The sequence below is a fragment of the Cryptomeria japonica genome, chromosome 7 (assembly GCF_030272615.1).
Source record: "Cryptomeria japonica chromosome 7, Sugi_1.0, whole genome shotgun sequence".
Classification (NCBI taxonomy): domain Eukaryota; kingdom Viridiplantae; phylum Streptophyta; class Pinopsida; order Cupressales; family Cupressaceae; genus Cryptomeria; species Cryptomeria japonica.
The window spans coordinates 280,362,331-280,387,782 of NC_081411.1; the positions used below are offsets into that span (position 1 = coordinate 280,362,331).

The window sequence follows — 25,452 nt, forward strand, 5'->3', positions numbered from 1 at the left end:
TTGGTTTGTTTTTATTTTTATATTTTTGTGACTGGAAGGCCCAACACCCTCACCAAAATATGCCACGCTATTGAGTTCTATAATGTATCCCACTTTATGGTCCCCAGGGGGAAGATCATCTCGTATGCCAAGATAGTCAATAAAAGCTTCATCATTTTGGAATGTGTCAAACTATGTAGGTCCTTCATGGTCCTAGCCAATAAGTTGGTGGTGAACAAGGGGAAGGCCTTTGATGTCTTCGAAGTTAGCGGGGCTAAGAGTGAAGATGCAGTTATATTCAGGTATGTCGAGGTAGTTATCAAGGTCATCGTTGGCACTCTCCTCATCAGTCTCGATCGTGAACGAATCCAAATTATCATCACTAGTAGCACATTCTGGGACAAGTGTTCTCATTCTATGTGATTTCAACATTGGACCTAGAGGCAAGGACTATATGGGATCTTTCGGGGTTGTTTCTTGACCAACTTTGAATTTTCTATAAAATTCCTCTTCTTCTATGGGTTCATCTGGTTCTTTGAATGTCTCAGTGAGCTCATAGTCACTGGTGGATTTGTCTGAACCCCATTCCCATTCATTGGAGTCTGTGGAATAGCGATTCTCTTGTTGAATTTTGGTAGCTTTGATTTGTAATGCTTCTTCTGTCTTTTGAGTGTGGACCTTGGAAGTCACGAAACCAAGTCCCTTCGAGTGTTCCTTTTTGAATGTCAATTTAGGTTGTAAAGGTTCAATGATGCCTTCCTTTCTTAAGCCAAGAGGGATTTTGCCATCATACCCAAATTTTTGTAGGATCTTGAACCCTTTGCCATACTTTTCACATGGTATGCTGATGTGATCTTGTGTATCATTTTCAGGGTCTTTGTAAAGCATTTTGTATAAGTCTTCCTCTTCTAGTTCACCCCATCTTTGAAAGATGGTAGGGTCCCATTTGAGTATAATGATAGATACCTGCTTATTAGGATGTGGTCTTCCATATTCTTTTGGTGAACTCATGACTTGTTGTAAGTACATGGTTTGATTCAAAGTGTATTCACCCATGCCCTTGTCCTGGAATTTGCCTTTAAGCTCACCTTGTTTTGAGGTCAAAGGTTTTAATGATTCGGGATCAATGTATGCAGAAGAAGGAACAGCTTCGCGATTGCTGGGAATGACCGTCTTAGTTTTCAGTCTCAAGTTATTGCAATATATGAATGGATTAGGATCTCCATTAACTGTTATTTCAACTCCATTGTGAGGAAACTTAATGCATTGGTGGTATGTGGATGGGACTGCCCTCATTTCATGAATCCAAGGATGTCCTAGTAATATATTGTATGTGAGATCTAGGTCTAGGACTTGACAAACCACATCCTTTGTAACTGGCCCAACTCTTAGAGGTAAGGTGATTGTGCCCTTGGATGAACGTTCTTCATCATCACATACCTTGATGGTAATTTTGTTTGTAGAATTCATAGCTTTATCAGAATGTCCCAATTGTTTAATAGTGCTCAATGTACAAATGTTTAGACCCGCTCCTCCATCTATCAGGACTCGTTTTATTCGATGTTTGTGTATGAAGGCTTCAATGTGTAAAGGTGCATTATGTGGCTGACTTACGGAGGCATCATCGGCTTCCGTGAATGTAAGTGAGTGTGGAATGGAAAGGTATCCCACCATGGCTTGAAACTGGTCCACGTTCAAATCAGTAGGAACATCAGTGTCTCTCAAGATTTTATCAAGAATGGCTTTATGTGCAGGGGATATGCGTAAGAGCTCAAGGATGGAGATGAGCGCAGGTGTCTTCCTTAACTGTTCTACAAGGTCATACTCAGGCTTGGTCGATGAGGAAGTGACATTTTTAGCTGGAGCACCTTGCAAAGTGAATTTACCTTGATGAGTTGTAACATTACATTCAAAGGTAGGTTCAGAAGAAGATCCAATGCCTTTTAGGACAATCTTGGGTCTTTGGGTATAATTCTCAGGCGTTTTGTCCTTGATGATAATGGTAGAGACATAATTGTCCATCGAGATGTGATTGATAGTTGAATCATAGTTATAAGATGCTCTGGTATAGTTGGTTTGGTCATTTGTGGCTTTAGACTTTCCTTTATCATGCTTTGGGAATGGTTCCTTAAACATCTCATGTTCTTGGTTGGATGAGTGTCCTTCAATCTCAATGTCACCTCTATCAATGAGATCTTGTATGATGTTCTTCAGTCAATGGCAATTTCCTGTTTTATGGCCCTTGCTCTTATGAAATTCACAATACTAATCGTCATTCCACCAATTTGGTTTGACCGTTGGCTCATAAGGAGGAAAATCTGGAACTGTGATTACCTTGTTTGCCACTAGCTTCTTGAAAACTGATTCAAGTGGTTCTCCCAATGGGGTGTACTTCCTTCGTGACTTTGAAGTTATTTGAGTATCCACTTGATTGTTTGTAGAGCTTGATCCAGAAAAAAATGATTTTAGGTCGCACTGTATTGGCATCCACAACACCATCATTGACTGTGTTCTTGTTTTTATTCCAAAATCTTGGCTTATCTTTTCCTTTAAAGTCATCTTTGTTTTCCTTGAATATCTTAATGACTCCTTGTTCAATTAGGACCTTCTCTGTTGCTAAGCCTTTTTCAATGACGTCCTTGAAGGTGGACAAACAGCTTTTCTTAGGTCATAACCAATGTCTTTGTTGACATTCTGGGTGAACATCTCTACCATTTGTTTTTGTGGAATTTCACAAGAGCATCTACTGGCTAGATTCCTCCATCTTTGTAAAAATGATGAAAAAGACTCTCCATCCTTTTGCTTGGTGTCGCACAAGGTAGTGATTGATATGTCTATCTCTATGTTGTATGAGAAATGTTGGATAAATGCTTCTGCTAGATCACCCCAAGACTTGATTCCAGGTGGAAGTCGGGAGATTCATTCCATAGCTTGATCACCTAAGCTTTGTGGGAATAATCTCATCAAATATGTCTCTTCTGCTACTACCTCAATGCAAGCTATGAAAAATTGTCTTATATGTGCCTTAGGATCCCCTTTTCCTCTGTACTTATCAAACTCAGGTGTCACAAAGTGTGTAGGAAATGGAGGCATTGGAATGCTCTTGTCAAATGGATAGGGACATATGTCTCTCATTGTGTAAGTTGGCTTCGGTGTATTTATGTCCTCCATTTTCTTTTCTAAGTCCTTGATTTGTTGTTCCAAATTGTTCTTAGGTGGAGATCGACTTCTTGGACCATACCCCATGCCTGAACCACCGAGTGGAGGAGGAGCATGTTGCATATATGGATGATATTGATCATACACATGTTCATATGGAGGAGGTCTATAATGATACTGCATATATGGACCACTTGGTATAGAGTCATGACGAGGAATGAAATATTTGCTTTGTCCATGTATACCATACTCTACAGGCATGTCATGAGTTTGTTCTAGTGTGTTGCCCCCAAATTTGACGCGGGGTTTCCTTGTGTCCAAATTTTGAGCATGCCTTTGGATATCCAATTGCTTTGGTGGTTGATCCTTAGCATTGGTATGTGATTGAGTATATTTTTTTGCATAAGACTTCCATGATGGTCTGCAAAGGTGAGTATCATATGCTTGACCATGTGTGTATGGGACCTCTGGTTTTTGAAACAAAGATGATGGTGATTCAAGCACCATATGTGGTCCTCTATTGCCTCCACTATTAGGCCTCCTTTGATTCATGTTGGAGTGAGATTGTTGCAAAGGTCAATTTTCCATTATTTGAGACATGTCAAAATCATGAGGGATCTTGGCTCCACTATGTGCCATCACTTGTAAGAAATATTGTCTATCTCTCTTCATTATTTCCTCAACCAATCGATTGAAATGGGGATTCATAATGGTGTCTTTCACTTCTTCTGAATGTACAGAAAAGTTGTCCATATTGTCATTGTGTGTATCATTGTTGTTTGTAGTGTCCATGTTCTCAACATTTGGAATGTTTCTATAGGCTTCATTGTCATATTCATAGGAACTCATGTTTACGGACTCTTGAGCCTCTTTAGTTTCTCTCCTAGATTTTTGGGAGCGGGTTTCAACCATGAACTAGGTATTGACCAAGATGTGTGAGACTAGATGAATATGGAAAGAGTATGGAAGACCAAGAGTTGGATGGAATGTAAATGAATCTGAGGTATACTTGCAATGTCCAAAGTGTAAGACCAAGTATGTATGTAGTAGAGTAGGTGTGACTTCCAAAGAGATGATAGTTTCTCTTGATGAGGTAAGTTGACCTTGACTCTAAGTAAGACCAAATGAGACCCAAAGGTGATAGACCTTGATGAGGGACCACTTAGAAAAATATTGTATGTAGTGTGTTGACAAAGTATGATGAGGACAAGCAAGTGACCTTTTGAATCAAGTTTAGACAAATGTGAATGTAATGTAAGGTGTAAAGCAATGATGGACTTTGTGCGACCCAAAGACAGGTTGAATGCTAGATGAAAACCCAAAGAGATACTTAGGAAGCTCAATAAGTTTGAAACTGACTGTTCCTTGTTTGCTGGATTATGAAAGTTTTCAATTCTGAACACAGACGTGCTTGTATACTTCACAGACGCGCTTAAAGGACACAGACGCTATTCTGTCAGACACAGACGTGCTTAAATGACACAGACGTGGTTTTGTCAGACACAGACACGTTTCTGAGATGTTGTAAATGCAATGTTGCTCAGAAGACACAGACGCGTTTCTGCCTTTCACAGACGTGTTTAGATGACACAGACGTGGTTTTGTCAGACACAAATGCGTTTCTGCAAACTTTGTGCAATTTTTTCAATCTGTGAAGTTGTTTTGTTGTGACCAAATCTGAATGTTTGACTATTTTTCGTGACAAGAGGACATAGTGTTGATGAAGACTCAATGTTTGCAAGTGTTTAGACTCAAAATGACTCAAAGAAAAGTGTGTTGTTTGATGTAAAATTGTTTTGCATACACTTGAAGACACAGAAGACACAATGTTTTGGTGTTTGGTCTTGAATGTTTGATAGTTCAAAATAAGACAAGCACAATTCTTATGGTTGGCCAGGACAATAGTTGTTGATCCCACATGGAGTTTCCCCTGAGGCTATGCTATTCAGAGCGGATACTTAGATGTTTGACCCCACTGGCTCCACCCTCGACACTCACTTCTTGGGGCAGCCAAGTATCAGTCCCCACAAAAACTCCTCGTGGCAAACTTTGTATCTCTACTAAGAACCATATGTGTGTGGGCCGCTACCAGAGGTCCGACCTCCTGCCCCAACAACTAGAAGGATTTTGTCTTCTAAAACAAAAAGGTGCTAGTAAGGGCATCCGCTCGTGTGGCCATACATATGACACTTTCAGCTCTGTAAATACAGAAGGCTCCCATCTTGTAGGGGTTACGCCCTACAAATGATCAAATAAATTTGATCAAACGGGTTTATGGGGAGACATAGTATTGGTATGAACTAATCAGCACACGTTATCCATAGTTTTCACCATGGATACAATTATTTATAGTGGTTTGGAAGAAGATGGCTTTTCTTTTGCTACCACTTGGGTCGTTCTCTCCTCACTAGTAGTCCTAATGACCACACGGGGAGACATGCCCTCTAAAGATTAAACAAAAAGAGCCTATTGCTCAAGACACAAAAGACAATGGTTCAATTTTAGTGTACCAATTGAAGTGTTTGCTAATCTATGAAAACAAGGCACACAATAAAGATAAAAAACCCTTGCCAAGGTCCTGCAACAAAGATCTATTAGTAGTTTGGATTGTTTCAAATAATCACCCCTTCCTGCAAGCACACAAGTTAGGTAAATTTTAGATCCAAAAGACTTTGTGAAATAGGGGCCTTCAACAAAATGATTTTTGCTTTCCAAGTCAAGCTGCACCAATTTCGTTAGCTAAATATGAAGATGTTAGCTCAATATAAACCAAATATGAAATCTGAATGACGCAAAACTGAATCAAAGAAAAAAAACCCAAAATGTAACAAATTCACACAGACGCAGTTATCAGAAACACAAACGCTGTAAAATTTTGCAGATGCGCCTAAAGCCGACACAGATGCAGTTCTAGAACATAGACGCGGCTCTTGGACGCAGACGCACCTGAAAACTCCACAGACGCGACTAAGGAACACAGATGCGACTTTCAGAATCTGTAGAAAAATAAAATATTGTCGAGGATGCAGATGCGATTCCAGATGTCGCAGACGTGACAGAAAATAAAAAATGCGATCCGAAAGTATGCAGACGCAAAAATATCAAAATATTGTCGGAAATGTCAGATTTGCAACTTCAAAACACAAAATCTGCAACAAAAGATGTTAAATTCAAAAGGGACAAGATTCCCACCGGGCGTGCCAAAATGTATACAGTGAAAATGGATAACAACAATGTTGAAAGACTAAATAGATTCAACCACAAAACCCTAGCCTAACAACAACAAAGATCCACCATAACATATGAAGATTACCTAAGACAATGCAAATCAAATGAAATCACAAAGATTATACCATCACATGTCCAATAGGGTTTGGATCTCCATTCTTCCTATCTCCATTGATCTTGCTTGATATATTTGCTCTCAAATTTTATGTGCACAAGAGCTCAACAAAGAACGAAAATGTGGTTGCAAGTAGGCTTGATTGCATATGCAAGTTCGAAAGAGTAGTCGGGGCTGAATGCATGAGGAGAGTTTGATAATGAAGGAAGCATCTCCTTATATAGAAGATAATATATGAAATGGAGGGATAAGATTGAGAGTAAAAGATAAATGGTCAGCTATGATTAAAGGGTAGGTAAAGAAAATAATAAAATAATGAGAGGGTAGGTAGTGTATGAATTAAGAGATGAATGACATGTGTCATGGGTAGAAAAGGCTAATGAATTAATTAAATAAATAAAGATTTATTTAATTAATAGAAGAAGTGGGATAATTAAATAAATAAGATATTTATTTAATTTAAGAAAAAGGATAATTTAAATAAATAAAAGTATTTATTTAAATGAGAAATAAGGCTAGAAGAGGATAAATGAATTAATTAAATAAAAAAAGATTTATTCAATTAATAGAAGAATTAGGCTCAAATAATTAAATAAATAAAATATTTATTTAATTAGACTGGACAATTTTAGGTGTCTACAGGCACTATTGTATCGGTGGTTGATTTTGCAGAGAACTATACATTGCAAACATAGAATGAGGTACAGTCTCAATACTACAATTCAGTCCAAATTGCTACTTTTGTTCACATTACATATAGACATGCTCCTGACAGTACATAAGAGGATAGGAAGATAATCAGGGAGTATCATTTTTATATGAGTGATGATAGATCACACTCCTCTGAGTATGTGCAACATTCTTTCGAGATTTTTTTTGATTTCTTGCACGAGAAAGATATTGCAATTGACCGACATATAATATGGTCAGATAACTGTATGGGTCAATTCAAGAATGCCCATATATTTTATTGGTTGAGTAGAATGCATGTGGAGAGGCGTAAACCTCATATTTGGTGTTTTTTGAGGCAGGGCATGGGAAGGGAGAGCATGATGGAGCAGGTGCATGTTTGAAGAGAGCTCTAGTTAAGGAGCAATTGAGGATTTCAAGTGCAAATTTCTCTGATGCACGTTTTATTGTTGATTGGTGTAGTTCAGCATTGTCACATGGAGGTACTCTTGATTCAACATTAAGCAGATTCTTTTGGTTGGTTGAGGAGGGAACAGTGGGAGATAGATTGGATTGTCAAACAATTAAAGATTCTTCAAAAATGCATTCATTTCTCAGCTCAGATGCAAGTACATGGACCATTTGGATACGAGCGTTGGCTTGTGTTTGTCAGAGTTGTGTTCGGTGTGATTGGGATTAGTGCGAGTCAAGTGAGTGGGTTGATACGTGGGTTCCCCACTATATAACTCCTTTATCTCAAACAATATCCTTGTCAAACGATGACATGGAAAGTTCACTTGAGTATGATCGTCTATTAGATCTTATACAACCATGAAATGTTTTTGCAGTTGTTGCATCGCAAGGGAATGAAGAGAGATCAGAATATTGGTTGGCACGATGTGTACAGGGAAAACAAAAGCTAACACAACCAATGACAAATGATGACGGGTTCATATATCCTACAGGTTCAGTTGTTGTTGTGGGAACTTGGTTGCGAACATACATGATTAGAAAGAATGGCATACCTGCATTTGAAGACTGTGAGAGACACAAAACTATTATAATGTATTCACACCTTATTATAGCTACAAATGTCAAGTTATTGAAGCATCAAGCAAAACCAAAGACCAAAGAGCTATGGATAGTGACTACTGCTGATCATGAAGCAATACTGGATACTCTTAAATAAAGAGATGACCCTTCAGGCACACTTGAGTAGTAGGTCTTTAATGGTGCCTTATTTTTTTTTATCATGCATTTCATTTCGAACAATGATCATTAAACCTTAATGATCAAGTTTGTTACGTGTATATTAAGGATGTGTTGAAAATGCAGGTCTATTGATGAATGCTTTTTTTTGGCAACATGGTTTTTGCATGCACATAGTGGGTACATGATATAATTGGAAGGGACGTATTTTTGCAACACGACTTATTATCATGCATTTGATGAGCTTTACACTTTTTGTTATTAGAGAACACTATCTGACAATTTTGGATGATATAATTATCGCAAAACCTTTATGCTCATGCAGGTCTTTATTGATGATATACAATAGTACATCACATTATGATTTTTGATGATATACAGGTTCATGCTAGATCATTCGCCGTTGACAAGACCCTCTCTTGGTGATGGTACATATTCTTTTGTGCATTAATGAGATAAAATTTTGTGCATAAACATTAAGTCAAGTGAATGTATTGCTATTTAGAAATGACCATATCTACCATCGTCTTCAACCATGCAGAGAAATGCAGTGAGAAGGGCTTTAATCAACATGCGTATTTCTTCAAAGTTATGCTTGTATACTTTGCAGAGAAACTGGTAAGTTTCGTAATTATACAATCTTGTGCATCTTAAAAATGTTTGAAATGATCTATTTATAATTTGCCAAACTAATTTGTATTAAGTGTTATAATTTGTTTCTTGTAGCACATTCATTCCGCATAAAAAGGTTACTTATTTTGGTCTTCATTTATATATAGGCATTGCTGTACGCAAGCTTTTCTCTTAGGACATGAGGATGTCTGATGTAGATGAAGTGGGATGTTGTATTTGTATATGGATGTGAATTGATGTAACATTGTTATGATGATATACAATGTCCATGAGCAAATTATGTGTATACAATACATGGAAATATTTATGATCATTATGTGTCTACAGTGTAATGCTTGGAAATATTGATGATATACAATGTCCATGAAAAAAAATCATGTTCTCATATCCCTTCATGGATGTCACATGAAAGTGCAATGGTAATTATGTGTATACAATACATGGAAATATTCATGCTCATTATGTGTCTATAGTGTAATGCTTGTTTATATATAATTTTAGTGCTCAAGGGACGACGCTGATAGGGTATGAGCCTGAGCGTTTGATCGAGTGGGGGGGAAAAATAGGAGCACGCGTAGGGTAATAATGCCTAACTGGAGATGTTGGAGCTGACGGTTCGTCATTGCGATGAGTAGAACGAGAAATCGGCCACGCGACAACATTCCATTGAGTGAGATTGACGATTTTTTTGCCAATCGAAAAATTGTTGCCCTAATAAAACCATAGGGAAACTTGAAAAATCGAGATAGGATTTTGTAGGGACCCCTCTAGTAGCCCCGTAGGTTCAAACAGATCATTTGTAGGTGCCACGAATTCCGAGTTAGGGCCCGTCAAAGTTTGACAATTTTGAGCACTTAGGGTGCTCAAGGGACGACGCTGGTAGGGTATGACCCCGAGTGTTAGATCAAGTGGGGGGGGGAAAATAGGAGCATGCGTAGGGTAATAATGCCTAACTAGACATGTCGAAGCTAACGGTTCATCATCACGACGAGCAGAATGAGAAATCAGTTACGCGACAACATTCCATTGAGTGAGACTGACGATTTTTTCGCCAACCGAAAAATTGCTGCCTTAATAAAACCGTAGGGCAAATTGAAAAACCGAGATAGGATTTTGTAGGGACCCCTCTCGTGGCCCCGTAGGTTCAAACAGATCTTTCGCAGGTGCCACGGATTCTGAGTTAGGGCTCGTCAAAGTTTGACAATTTTGAGCACTTAGGGCGCTGAAGGGACGATGCCGGTAGGGTATGACCCCGAGCGTTCGATTGAGTGGGGGGGAAAAATAGGAGCATGCATAGGGTAATAATGCCTAACTGGACATGTTAGAGCCAATGGTTTGTCACCGCGATAAGCAGAACGAGAAATTGACCACGTGACAACATTCCATTGAGTGAGATTGACGATTTTTTCGCCAACTGAAAAATTGCCGCCCTAATAAAACCGTAGGGAAACTTGAAAAACCAAGATAGGATTTTTTAGGGACCCCTCTCATGGCCCCATAGGTTCAAACAAATTGTTTACAGGTTCAACAAAGTTTGAGTTAGGGCCCGTCAAAGTTTGACAATTTTGAGCACTTAGGGCACTCAAGGGACGACGATGGTAGGGTATGACCCTGGGCATTCGATCGAGTGGGGGGGAAAAATAGGAGCATGTGTAGGGTATTGTTCATTAAATGAATTGTATTGTTCATTGAATGAATTGTATTGTATTGTTGATTAAATGAATTGTATTGTATTGTTCATTAAATGAATTATATTGTTCATTATAAAAACAACACTTACGATGAAATGAAATGAATTGTATTGTTCATTAAATAGCCATTATTAACCATTGTTAATTATTTGAATGAAGATTAAATATTTCCACGATAACACCACGCACAGATGAGCAACAATTTATACGATTGAATATCAACTTTTGTATATATAAAAATGTCAAATGATTACAAATGTATGTCCATACACAAATATGGCATAAACGCCAACTGAAACAAAATGTATGTCTAAATACGTGAATGCATGTCCATATATAAAATATACATGCCAACTAGACATGTAAGCATCCCAAAATTATCTATAACATCCTAAACTGCTGATGGATCATCAACATCAATCCTCTTCACCGCACTGCTCGGCTCTGAAGGATCTTGCACAAGAAAAACAAACCACGATTAATATTAGCTATATTATATAATTCACATTCGAAAAGTTAACATAAAAATGAACTATAATTTAACTATTCATGTTTACCTCATCTCCACGTTTTCTCTTCAGCTTTGCAGGACTCTTGATGTATGTCTTCGGTAGAGGAGGTATGTTTTGAATATTTTCATACACAACCTACATATGTTCAGAAACATGACATTGATACAAGTTAGCATATAATTGTCACTGATAATAACAAATTATATCTACTTATCAAAAAATAAAATAAATACACATCTACTCGAGGCATCTCTTCTTCTTCTTCTTCTTCTTCAGGTATACTGGGTGTAGTCATCAAGGATGTGAAGCCAAGAATTCTCTGTATATATACACAACAAGTATATGAAACTATCAATCTATGTCTAGACATGTATAATCACTATAAGTTATTTAAACTATTCATTCAATCATATTTGCATTCAATTACCTTTCCCTTGTCTCCAACTGCACTACCAAATCCTAAATCACACTGCCCCGCACTCGTGCTGCTTGTACCCTACAAGAGTAAAGTAAGATATACATGAAAGTTACTACATAATCTAATTAATACCAATATAAATGATGAGCATGTATGTACAATAAAATACAAACGAATAGGTGCAATAATATATGTACCGTCAAGCTATCAAGGCCAAATGAAATGGTCGACATGGTGCCCTCCTGAATTTGTCTCAACTCATCCTCGGTCATCAACTATTAAATAGACCATGTAAATAAAAATTAGTACTTAATATTATCTAATTTATAAATATTTAATTAAAATATAACATGAAATATGAAAACACAAATCTTACCACTACATCATCAATGTATGATGACGGTGCCTCCTCGCCTCTAGCATGTGAGGACTACCCAGGGTATCCTCCAGTCTGTGTAATAACATCTGGTGCATCATGCATTTCATGCACCTCATAATCTACACTGTCCACAGGAGGATCAACAGGCTGTCCAACTGGACCCAAGCATACGTGCCCACACATGACACAACTATGGGGCACACATATGTGTGGAGCTGAGGATGACGTGTCACCGACACTAGATGCACCGATACCATCAAGAGTAGGCTGAGCTGCTGATGCAACCTGAGAAACCAAAAGGCTACTCAAAGAGTGAATAGCCGATATGGTCTGTGAAGCCACCTCACAAATGATATCAGGATGCTGAACTGTAGGTGGGGATCAATAGGAGGAGGGGGACATATGGGCCCTGGACTACTCTGACTACCCCAGGTTTATTTTCGAGCATACCTAAACCTACACCTTGGAAAGGTTGGATGTCAAAGTAGTTCACATGTTTGTGTAAAACAAACTCAGCATACAATTTTTTTATGAAAGAGAAGGGGATATCAAGATTGTTGTTGGGTGGTTTATCGAAAACCATCCACCAATGATCCCAAAAGTTTTTCACAATCTCATCATTTGTGCATCATTTGATAGAAAGTTTTGTTTTTTGGGATCTGTGGGCTGACCAGTACGGGGATTGACAAACAATGAGGCAATTTCGGCTTTGGATATCTCAAGATCCTTGATATCCTTATACGACAAGCCATCTGCATATTTTTCCTTCATAGAATCTCACCACAAAAGGGCAACATCGTGCTCCTCAGTCATGGTTTCCATATTTTTTATGATCGACGTGAGAGGATCAAACAATGGGTTTAGACGAGGGATCCTACAATATACTTTTGCAATCCCCCTCAATTCATTCAAATTTTGTGCAATCAAATCTTGAATTGAGGGGGGGTTTGGCAAATGAGGGTTTGGTTGTTACAGTTATGGTTGGTCAGTGTTTTCATTGTTATCCCCCATTTTTAACCTAATTGAATGTAAACAATTAAATTTAGTTAACAAATTTAAACAATTAGGTATTTGATTTAAAAAAAACCTAGTTTTCATGAAAAAAAACCATATTTTCAATGAAAAATCAAATAAACATTAACAAAAAATAAAAAAAAATGAATGAAAATGATTCAAAATGATAAAATTCTTACCTCTAAATCTATTTTTTAACAATTTTTTGTCAAAACACCGGATATTGGATGGAGCAAGTATCGGATTTTGATGAAATCGCACGGTCTGTGAGTTAAATGACTCACGGGACTGTCACTGTCGAAATATAAAAGTCTCAAAAAATCGGATAGCCGATAAAATCGGATATCCAATTTGTATACTTAAATTATTTTTAAATAACATATATAATATAATAATATATTATATAATATAATAATATATTATATAATATAATAATATATTATATAATATATTATTATATTATATAATACGTATTGTATTATATATAATATAATATAATATAATATAATATAATATTATATATAATATTATATTATATTATATATTTTATAATATAATATAATATTGTATTATATAATATATTATTATAATATAATATAATATAATATAATAATATAATATAATATAATATAATAATATATTTTATAATACGTATTATATAATATATTATTATATTATATAATACATATTGTATTATATTATATATATTATAATATATAATATAATACAATATTATATTATATTATATTATATTATATATACGTATTATATTGTATTGTAGTAATATAATATAATATAATATAATATAATATAATATTATATATAATATAATATTATATTGTATTATATTATATATAATAATACAATACAATACAATATAATATAATATAATATAATATAATATAATATAATATAATATAATATAATATAATATAATATAATACATTATAATATTATATAATATAATACAATATTATATTATATTATATAATATATAATATAATACAATATTATATTATATTATATAATATATAATATAATATTATATATATAATATAATATTATATTATATTATTATATATATTATATAATATATAATATATAATATAATATAATATAATATAATATAATATAATATATAATATTGTATTATATAATATATTATTATAATATAATATAATATAATATAATAATATATTATATAATACGTATTATATAATATATAATGTAATAATATATTATATAATATATTATTACATTATATATATTATATAATATAATAATATATTATATATTATATAATATGTAACATATAATATATTTTTTAAATTAAAATTACAAATAAAAATCGGATATCCGGTTTTATCGGATATCCGATTTGCATAGGTAATTACCAGGCCAAGGTGTATTGACACCCAGGCCAAGCAAAAAGTCAACATGGATTTTCGCATTTTTAGGCGAGTGAGGAAGGCTATTTTTTTCACATCGCCACTTTTTGGCCCCCTTGATGCTGCACTAACTCGCCTATTTAGATAAAAGTCCATAGAGAAAATTAAAACTATCCACTTAAAAATTAACATAGACCAAAAAGAGCACCAACCTAGCATCATCCTAGTCGTCCTTGATGAGGTTCCTTTCCTGCATAAGACATTGCATTTGATCCTTCCAAATCTTCAAGTATACTGTGTCCTCATTCTACTCCTCCTCATGTAGGTTGTCATCCTTCCTTATCTTTTTTTGTTTTTTCATCCTACTTTGTCTCGAGACAAACCCCATGGCCACTTTTCACATAATTCCATCAATAATATCACATAGGGAATTCAAGGCCTCTCCCACTAACTAATGTCCTTGCCTATATTCCTCCACCTTAGCTTCAAGTTTCATGACCTCAACCTGTAGGTCAATTATCTAGTTTTGCCCTGTTCTCAGGACTCTCCTATTGATAAAGATAATTTCAAAACCTTTGAATGTTAAATTATATGTGTGTTTTATCAATCTAAATATTCTATTATGTGCTCCTCATAAAACACCAACTTTGGGTAGACCATTGCTCTTATTTTTTGTAGTAAGGAAGCTCAAAGTCACAAATCAAAGATTAGCCCATAATAAAAAATACTAGTAACAATCTTCTATTATTTAGTAATTGGGTTTTTTAACAATCAAGGAGGCACCTGTAAATAAATATAAACAAGGTAAACAATGGCTAAATGGGTCAAAAGGAGCTATAGAAATGTAGTAGGTTTGCACAAGGCCAACACCATGAAGTGAAACAAGCATGTAAAGATAAACACAAAAAGAAAACTTAAACAAATAATGGAACAAGGGGAGGTTCTTAATTACTCCAAATGTTGGAGTAATTAGGATAATTATCTAATTGTTTAATTAATTATGTCCTCTATTTACTTTATTCACTTAAGATAAACTTAGGTAATTTTTTCTTTCATCAAAATTAGGATAATAATAGCTTAAGTCTCATTCATTATGATTTTGACACTTGGCACTACGTAATTTAATCTATTGAGGGTTTCAATCATCCATTTTATAAGGATTCATTCATTTGTTGTAAAAAGATTATTGTGCAATTGATGCATAATTCTAGTGTTGTTGAGCTATTTATTCTTTCTTGATCTCAATATAGTGACAAGTGATATGTTTGCAAATGATTCTTGGCTTGTGATTGAACATGGAAACAAAGCATATTTGTTAAGTCCCCTTCCATATTCTTGAGGGATCACTTCTTAAGATAGTTTTATCTACACATTGTGCTCAAACGGAGGCTGCCATTGCATTCACAATATCTCAAAACCTATACACCAACTGTCATTTCATCAAAATCGGAGTAGTTGAATTTTGGGGCATTTTTTGGTAAGGGCACGAAAATTAAGGCAAGATCTAGGGGTCAACAAAATTTCAAGGGAAATTTGAGACAAAATAGATGTCAGCATTGTATTTTCAAGGTCCCAAAACTTACAAATTGACTATTTATTTTTATCAAATCCAATCAGTTAAAAGTTTGGGGTCTTTTTTCCTTAAGGGAATACATTTCAAGGCAAGATCTAGAGTTCAAAAAAAATCTTGGATGCTTTGGAATGAAATTGACCCCACCATCATGTCTGTAATACCCCAAAACCTTAAGATCACCTATCATTTCGTTGAAATTAGACACTTCAATTTTTTAAGCAATTTTTTTCTAGGGATGCTTCGCTAAAAATCCATATAGATCCATAACACTGACACATGTCTAACAATGCACCGACACAATCATTGATATCATCATCCATTCATCATTGACATCAACATCCATGTCAACAGCCACATCATCGTGCACATCAATGGTACATCAATTTCCACATTGACTACCATGTTGAATCTTCCATTTCAACAAATGTTCTCAGTAGGTTATCATATCAACATGATATCACATTGACATAATTAAACCACCTAAGCACTCTCTCATGCCCTCTTTTGACATTTTGAATTACCTTTAGTAAATTGGCCATAGCTTGGTCACATGAGCTCAAAATATAAAAATGAGATATGACTATTATTCTTTTTTTCTAAGCCCAATCCAAAGGTGCTAGTCTTGATTCTTGATTAGATTCTCCAATTTTCCATACTAGGCCCACGAACTCATATCTTTAGTTTTGCACTTGGAGGGCCATAAATTTCATGTTTAGACTCAATTTTGTATGATTCTTGTGCTATCTAAAAGTGGTTCAATCCTCTATCTACTTTTTTGACAAATATTAGATCTATCCTTTTGGGTTTCTTTGTTGGAAAACATGAAAATCAATTAATTTTTTTGAGATTGAAGTGATTTTTTTGGCATGAGAGACTCTATATTGTTGTATTATTCCATTTCTATACTTTTTTTCATTCATTTATCATGGATCCAAATCATATTACCCCCCACCCCCACTCCATTCAACTACTATAATTATAAAAACCAAATGGAGACTACTATGAACAAACAAGGGTTATATAGGCTAACCATTGGTATAGAACTTGAGCCTACAAGTGTTGTTGAGAGATAAAATAGTTCAATAGGAGTGATGAGGATTTTAGGAAACTATGCATGTCTATGTCTCTAGAACTTCTCTTTCATGTTAAGTCTTGCACTACACTTCATCAGATCTAGACTAGAATGTGTACGTGTTTCTACCAAACCAATGAGAAAATCTGCAGGACATCCTCCATAGCTAAGAGAGATTTAAGAGGTGAGTACAAATGTACATGCTCTCTTGCTTAAATTGGCAAAAGCAGGGTAGACGAGTGGACAAGGTTTATACATGTGTGTCAACTTAGAGAAGTTAGAGTCCTAATATGACTCTACAATTATCCATCTACCTAATAAATGATATTACCTATGTTAAACTTAAGTAAACTATAAATAGTAAAAACTAATAAGTTGATCATAGTAAAAGCTATTTACTCCGACATATTGGAGTCCTTGTGTTGGGAAGCAAGATGCATTGGCAGATTTGAGTTGGAGAATGATCTTATTGGCTCGAACCCTTCATTTTTTGATAGTATTTATAACTTCTTCACAAAATTGAAGTCTCTCAAATTATAGTTGCAACAATGTGGTACTCAAAAGGATAACTCTCAATTGATTCTCTCTATCCTTGCTAAACTTTGTCCTAATTATTTAGTGTTTTTCTCTACCTTTCATGCCACCAAAGATGCATTCAATTCTAGGCTCACAATGCCTTCACTTGATGAGTTTTCTTTACAACTCACTTGAGAGAAATCAAAGTTGATTTAGATGGGTCGATTGAAGTCTACCAAATCATAGTCTTTTTTTATATCCTAGGGAACCAAAAGTCATAAGGCTTCACATGGAAATGACAAGAAAAAGAAACATAAGGATTTCAAGTCACATGAGCATCCCAAGGACACCCAATCAAGTGAATCTTTGAATTGTTCTCCATCTTATAAGAGGTCTTCATCAAATAATGATAAATCAGAGTGTGCATGATGCACTAAGACAAGACATGATGAGAATAAGTGTTATGTGAAGAAGATTGATGAGCTTCAGAACCATCTCTTGAAGCATAATACTGAGCCACCTTAATTTAGTTTTTTTCTTAAATGGATAAGCAAGATGACTAGAGGATATATGGTGCTTGATATGGAGCCTTTGGTTTTCACAATTATATGGTCGGTAGTGTCTAAAAAAAGGTAGCGGTGTCTTGAGAATTGCAAAAGTGTCTTTCATGCATTAATGTGTCTTTTATATGATCATGATTACATCCTCAATCAATTATACTTATCATTTAAACTACAAGTCCTCAATAGTAGAGATAATAATCATTAGAAAATTCATAGAACTTTTATAAACTATTCTAATGATAATAGTGGTAGAGATAATCATTATTAGAATATTAATGAAAATTCTTACTTAATTATAATAATTGAGACCCCACATTCATCTACGAATGATTGAATACTATTATCCTCATCAGTCATACTTAATCATTTGAACTATTTCCTTTTAATATTTTTACATAAAATCTAATAAATAAAATCTAATTTATTTTTTCATTATACTGTTTTAATATTATAATTTAACATATGAAAATTCATATATAAATTTAATAAAAATTATATAGTCAATATTTAAAACAAATTTACCATACAAACATCAAAAACAAAAACGGAAAATTCTCGACTCTGAATACAATCTCTTCAATTATTTTTGAATATCTGGTTTGAAAAACATGTAAGCGCGCAGCACAGCATCTTTTGGAATTGATCTATAATGCGGATTATTTTATTTTTATATAATTTATATTCTACATACTAGTACTGATAAAGAATCCTTATAAGCATTACAGTTTCAGACATGGACCAAATCCAGTGTCGAAACGTCAAGTCAATATTGCTTTAGCTTTCTCCACTTTCTTCCCTTTTTCTTGCACGGCTTAGGGAATCGTTGCTTTAATAATGTTTCCTCACTGTAATAATGTATAGCAGGACATCTTTAAAAATCTAAAGCAAAAAAAAATCCTCCATTTCCCAATTCTACAGCTTTTGCAGAGCATCGAACAGTTTGATTAGAAAAAGTGATTGCATCTTCTTCCTTCAGTTTTTTTCGAAATGTGTGAGCTTGTAGGCTTTATTAAAGAATCCATTTTCAGTTCCATCTTCACCTGTGCTCATTCTTGTTTTTTCCTTTGGTCATAATGAAGAAGGCCAATTCTTTCGCCACTATCCAAGTAACGTTGCTCTTCCTGTTAGCATTTACCAGAGCATATAATGTGAAGAATGTAAGGAAGCCCTACATAGTTCACATGATGAAGTCTATGAAGCCCCAACGTTTTCGTTTGCCTGAGTTGTGGTATGCTTCAATTGTCAACCAGGTCACCAATGCTGCCTCCACGTCAGATCGGAGTATCTTGTTATATACATATGATGTAGTCCTTCATGGTTTTGCGGCCAAGCTGACCAGTGCGGAGGCTGCAGCTTTGGAGAGAATGAATGGCTGTCTGGCTGTAATTCCATCAGCTCTGAGTAAACTCCATACTACACATTCACCTCAATTTCTCGGCCTCACCGATGGCAAAGGTATGTGGTCGCAGCATTTGAATCGTGGAGATGATGTGATAGTGGGTGTGTTGGACACGGGAATATGGCCTGAGAGCGAAAGCTTTCATGACGAGGGGCTGGGGCCTGTTCCCTCCAGATGGAAAGGCGAATGTGAAAGCGGAGAACAATTTGATTCCTCCTTGTGCAATAGAAAACTCATCGGAGCTCGATTTAATTTCTCTGCGGGCTACAAATCACACGTGGGTGAGGATTTCATATCCCCAAGAGACAACCATGGCCACGGCACACATACTTCTTCTACTGCAGCGGGATCTGCTGTAAGGGGAGTGAGCTACAAAGGCTTTGGCAACGGAACAGCTATGGGGATGGCCCCTGCGGCCAGACTGGCCGTGTATAAGGTCTGCTGGGGACGGAAAGGCAACTGTGATGCGAGCGACATAGCTGCTGCAATGGAGAAAGCCGTCCAAGATGGTGTTGATATTATTTCTATTTCAATTGGCGACGAGTCTGAGCTTCCATTTTACATGGATCACCAAGCGCTAGCAGCATTCGGTGCCATAGAGAAGGGTGTATTTGTTTCCGCCTCTGCTGGTAACTCCGGGCCTTACTCACTTTCTCTTACAAACACTGCACCGTGGTTAATCACTGTGGGGGCGAGCAATATAGACAGAGAGTTTTTATCTCCTCTGAAGCTCGGCAATGGCGAGCTGTTCAAAGGCTCGTCCTTTTACAGAGGACCCGGGATTAAAAATCTGCCTCTGATCTACGATTATTGCAGTGACAGCGGTCTCGATCCACACATTTTCAAAGGTAAAGTTGTACTGTGCACTTCGCAAAGCAATTCTACGGAAATAGCAAGGCTTGTGAAGGATGCCGGCGCAGTAGGATTGATAGTTGTCAACGATGCCGCATTCCCTATCGATCAACCATATCTGCCGGCTACCAGCGTGAGTTCTATGAAAGGAGAAAAGATAAAAGCCTACGTCAACAGCACCGCGGTGCCCACGGCCACGATCAATCCCACGGGGTTGACAGTGGTGGGAAAAGCAACGGCCCCAATCGTGGCCCTGTTTTCTTCCAGAGGTCCAAGCCAGAACTACCCAGACGTTCTTAAGCCCGATATAATCGCCCCGGGTGTTAACATCTTAGCAGCTGTCACAGAAGGCGGCTTCAAAATAAAGTCCGGGACCTCAATGGCGTGTCCCCACGTCAGCGGCACGGCAGCACTCATCCGAGCTGCGCATCCTACGTGGAGTCCCGCGGCAATCAAATCGGCTCTCATGACGACGGCCTCGACTCTGGACAACAGAAAGCAGCCCATCAAAGATGCGCTAACCTTGCGAGCCGCGGACCCATTTGCAATGGGTGCAGGTCACTTAAATCCAAGGGCTGCCTTGGAGCCGGGGCTGGTGTATGATTTGGGCCCTCAAGACTACATCAACTATCTGTGTGGTCAAAACATCTACACCGAAAAGCAAATAGCCCTCCTCACACACAAGTGGCCCCCTTGCCCCAAATCAGAATCGGGTGCAGATCTTAACTACCCATCTTTCTCAATTTTGTTGAAGTATGGAGAGCGTGTTCAGGTGAGAAGAACGGTTACCAACGTGGGCGGCGACAATGCCGTGTACAAAGTGTGGGTGAAGAGCAGTCCAAGCGTAAAGGTAAGCGTGGAACCAAATATATTGGTGTTCAAGAAACAGAATGACCAGACAAATTTTAATGTGACATTCGTAGGCAAAGTGGAGGGGAGTGAGGAGGTGGAGTACGGAGAGATATGGTGGAAATGCATCCAAGGTGGAACGCACATCGTTCGTAGCCCAATTGTCGTTCTATGGACTACGCTTTGAACTGGAGCAGCTCTCGATATAGCTGATATATACTATGCGGCTTTTATCATTTGGAAAAGGGTCGTTTAGACCGTATTGTGATCCAGCGCTGTCGATGCACATTTGATGGCATTTATAATTAATTGAAACTAGACGTTTGTCTTTTTATTCAATCAATGTAAAGAAAATATTATATAATAGAGGACGGCAGTTCACAGATTGTCCACAAGAAAAAGATGTTGCTCATTTTGTGTCTATATTTTAAAATTAGGTTTGGTTCTATGTGATTAATTTTTTTAAATAATAAGTTGGTAAAGACGTAGTGTAATGGTTAAGTTGTTACATTGGGATCCTTATTATAAAGGTTCAAACTCCTATTGGGGTGTTATTGATAAGTATTCATGTTGAGGATGAGGTCTTCTATGTGTGACCCCACCGGTTCATAGCTCTAATAAAAAAACATGTACTCTCAATAAAAAATGTTAAATTCTCTACTTTGAATATGATCTCGTCAATTATTTTAGTATATCTAGTTTTAATAAAACATCTAAGCATGCAACACGACATCTTTTGGAATTGGTCTTCCACAAGTGCCCCCCTTGCCCCAAATTATAAGGTGTAGATCTAAAATACACGTATGTTTCTTTTGTATTTAAGAAAGGAGAGTGTGTCCAAGAGAAGAGAAGAATGATGACTAGCGTGGGTAGTGACAATGATATGTACAAACCATGGGTGAAGAGTAGTGAAAAGATCAAGGTAAGCATGGAACCAAGCACATTGATGTTCAACAAATGACATGACAAATCAAGTTTCAATGTGACATTTGAAAGTAGAGTGAATGAGAATCAAAATGTTGATCAAAGATTACTTTAGTGGCGACTATTCGCCAATGGCGAATTTTTCACATCGACGACCTAGGAAATGGCGAATATTTTGTACCGACTGGGGGTGACCATGTCACCAGAACATTATCAATTTCCATCAAATTCACAGCCCGATCACTATATGTTTTATGTAATTAAATATTTCTATGCGAGGATTTCACCAATACAATATATGTTGGACACACGGTAAATTTAATTTTTTGGCCTACACTCTTTGAGGTTGCCTTAATAGACGACCGTAATTCGCCTATAGGCATGTAAAGATTTATTCGCTAGGAGGACCCAATTCGCCCGACATTTTGCCGACGTGTGTCTCCATTCACCCCAACTTTCTCCAACTATATTGTATTTGCCAATTATTGGACAACCCATAATCGCCTCAAAAATTACATAAGTCGTGTTATAGTTACGCGAGATTCACCAAATATTTGTATACCATATAAAATTCCTGCGGAATTTGCCATATAAGGATTGGTATAATACATGCAAAGACCATATCTATCTCTACACAATCTAGTGGGTTCTAATCTCTGAATTCTGATCAATAGTGAAGTTTCAGACTAAGGAAATTCATTGTTGTTGACTGTATTGGCGACTGCTAGTGACCTAAAGGTGAGCGATCATATTTTTGAAGTGTTATAATGTTATTTTGAATTTATCTATATTTGTTTGCACTGTTGAGTTTATTTTTATTAAGTGGCAACCCATTAGTGCCAAGTGGTTAGCCGGGACATTCAGACCTCAAACATCTAGATTGTAGGTCATAGGGCCAATGAAACATATATTATACTTTATAGTCTATTATTACTTCTTCAACAAATTGATATTTTTTTGTAGCCTTTATTTCGTTGGAGATGTCGAACAGGAAGAAGGGTAGGAAACCTAAATGTGGGGAAGGCCATGAGAGGCCAACAAAAAGCAGAACGTTGTCTTCATACTTTGTCTTTGGAAAAGAGTGTGGTGAAAATTAGGAAGGTACATCATCACAAGTACAATTACAAAATTCACAACCTACACCACATGTTGAAGACGATGGCGAACCTGCTATCTCAGATCAAGATGATCTCGAAGAAGATTATCTGGTAGATGCCCAAGTTAGCCAGAATGATATAATCGATTTTGGTGATAATGCCATTGATGATAATGCACGGAAGGGGAAAAGAAAAGCCAGATCAAAAAAGTATGAACCACAATAAAAAAAGGATCGGGAGTGGGATATGTTAGTGAGGAATTTTCAAATTAATTGGGCGTCAAAGTATCCATTCATTGAACCAGTGGAGAATCTAATTGAAGGGGAGCCTCCAATAGAATGCATGTGTAAGATTTGCACTTGGAAACATAACAAGGAAATTAAGTTGTAGCTAAAATTTGACACCATAGAAAAGCATATGGGTAAGGTTTATGAAAAACAAATGATAGACGGGGTTGAAAAATCGGTGATAAGATGGAAAACAAAGGAGGAATGTAAGAATGTGAGGAATGCCGAAGAGTATTATTTTCATGAGAAAATACAGATGAAGCCTGTTGAAGTTAAAGGTTCTATTGAAGCTAGTTTTGGAAAAGAAATGCAAATAGAACAACTGGGAAAAGTTGTTCAGTTAAACATTATTTTTTATATTGTGAGCAGAGGGCGTGCTATGACAGATTTCCCATCAATTAGTGGTTTATTACACTTTTTGAAAGTTCCTAACTATCCTAATAGACACTAGTCAGTAAACAGTGGATGGGAATGGGCAAGTTGTCTTGCTGAGGTTGAAAAAGAAGATGTAAAGGAAAAAATAAGAGAGTCAAACTTTATTGCATTTTCTTTAGACAAAGTTATGACAGTAGACAATACTTCATGGTTATGCATGCATGTTTATACTGTAGAGAATCATACTCGCAAACTTCATCTACTATCTATTGCTAAAATGAAGGAGAGTGCGATCGCAAAAAATTTATTTCAACTAGTAAAGAGAAGTTTAATTGAATATGGAGGTATGGATGACATGACGGTTGCCAAAAAATTGGTTTGTGTTGGAGCAAATGGAGATTTAGTAATGCAAGGTCACAGGAACGGTCCTTGTACAAATATTGAAACTTCATTTGCATCGTACATTACTGCAATTCACTGCATGTATCACAAAATGAATCTAGATTTTAGAATTGTGAGCAAGTTTGCTTCGGTAAAAAAATTTAAAATTTTAATCAGAGAGCTCTACTCACACTTCTGTCGAAGTCCCAAGCGATTTATGGAATTTCAACACTTTGTTGATAGAATAACTGATGGGAACAAGCTTCTCAAGGATAATAATACCAGATGGATCTCTTTGGATAGTCCAGTGCATCGAGTTTTTTTAGAATATCCATCCTTGATGGACTATTTCACACAACTCTTCTACGAATTAGATCAACATAAATTTCCTGACCTTCTTTGGAGGTTAAGTAATCTAGAGACACTCTTAACTTTAGCAGCTCTTCTGCCCATGCTAGAGGAAATGAAGAATATTATGAAGGTTGCCCAAAAAAGAGCTTTGTATATTGCAGAATATGCTACGTTGCGTAAGATAACATGCATGACCCTTGACAATCTCTATCGAAATCAACCAACACTATCTGATGAAAAATTTGTTAAGTGGCGGACACTCACAGATTTGAACAGTCCTGATAACTTTTTACAAATCGGTGCAGATGGGGAGGTATGTGCCAATGTATGGGGAGTTGAGATACCAATGCACTTCTATGCCACGGTCGACCTCGAGGAACTAGGAAAGCGCCCCAGGAAGCAACTAGAAAGAGTTACAAGGGAAGATTTCAACAAGATTGTTGAGACTGTAACTACTACTGTGAAGAAAATTGCATATGATCTTTCCTCACAAATTAGAAGCAGATTCCCTCCTGAAAACCTACTCGAAGCCATGTCTATCGTGTTTCCTCATTATTGGAACCTCAATAGTGTAGCTGATTTTCGAAGTAAGCTATTGACTTTGGTAAAACAATTTTGCATATCTAGAGAATTGAATGGAGTAACTATAAATGGAATATTAGACGAAACTCATCTTCAAGAGAAATCATCTCATTTTGCATACACTATGAGAGAGCAATATGGCAAAATGGAGAACCCCCACGAAGAGGGATCGGTAACAAGGCTTTGAAAATATATAACTGAGAACATGGTGTTGTGCGATTCAATGCCAGAATATTT

General features: G+C 36.3%; 1 protein-coding gene across 1 annotated transcript; it reads left to right on the forward strand.

The window, feature by feature from the left end:
- The first annotated feature begins 18,763 nt into the window (after positions 1–18,763).
- On the forward strand, positions 18,764–21,619 carry LOC131064373 (subtilisin-like protease SBT1.7). The gene has a single exon (XM_057998485.2). It carries the CDS (start codon positions 19,192–19,194, stop codon positions 21,403–21,405), a length of 2,214 nt encoding a protein of 737 aa, XP_057854468.1. The 5' UTR covers positions 18,764–19,191; the 3' UTR covers positions 21,406–21,619.
- Positions 21,620–25,452: the final 3,833 nt, after the last annotated feature.

Bases quoted from the DNA above. Each gene is read 5' to 3' on its own strand.
- LOC131064373 (XM_057998485.2), top strand. From the start codon at position 19,192: ATGAAGAAGGCCAATTCTTTCGCCACTATCCAAGTAACGTTGCTCTTC.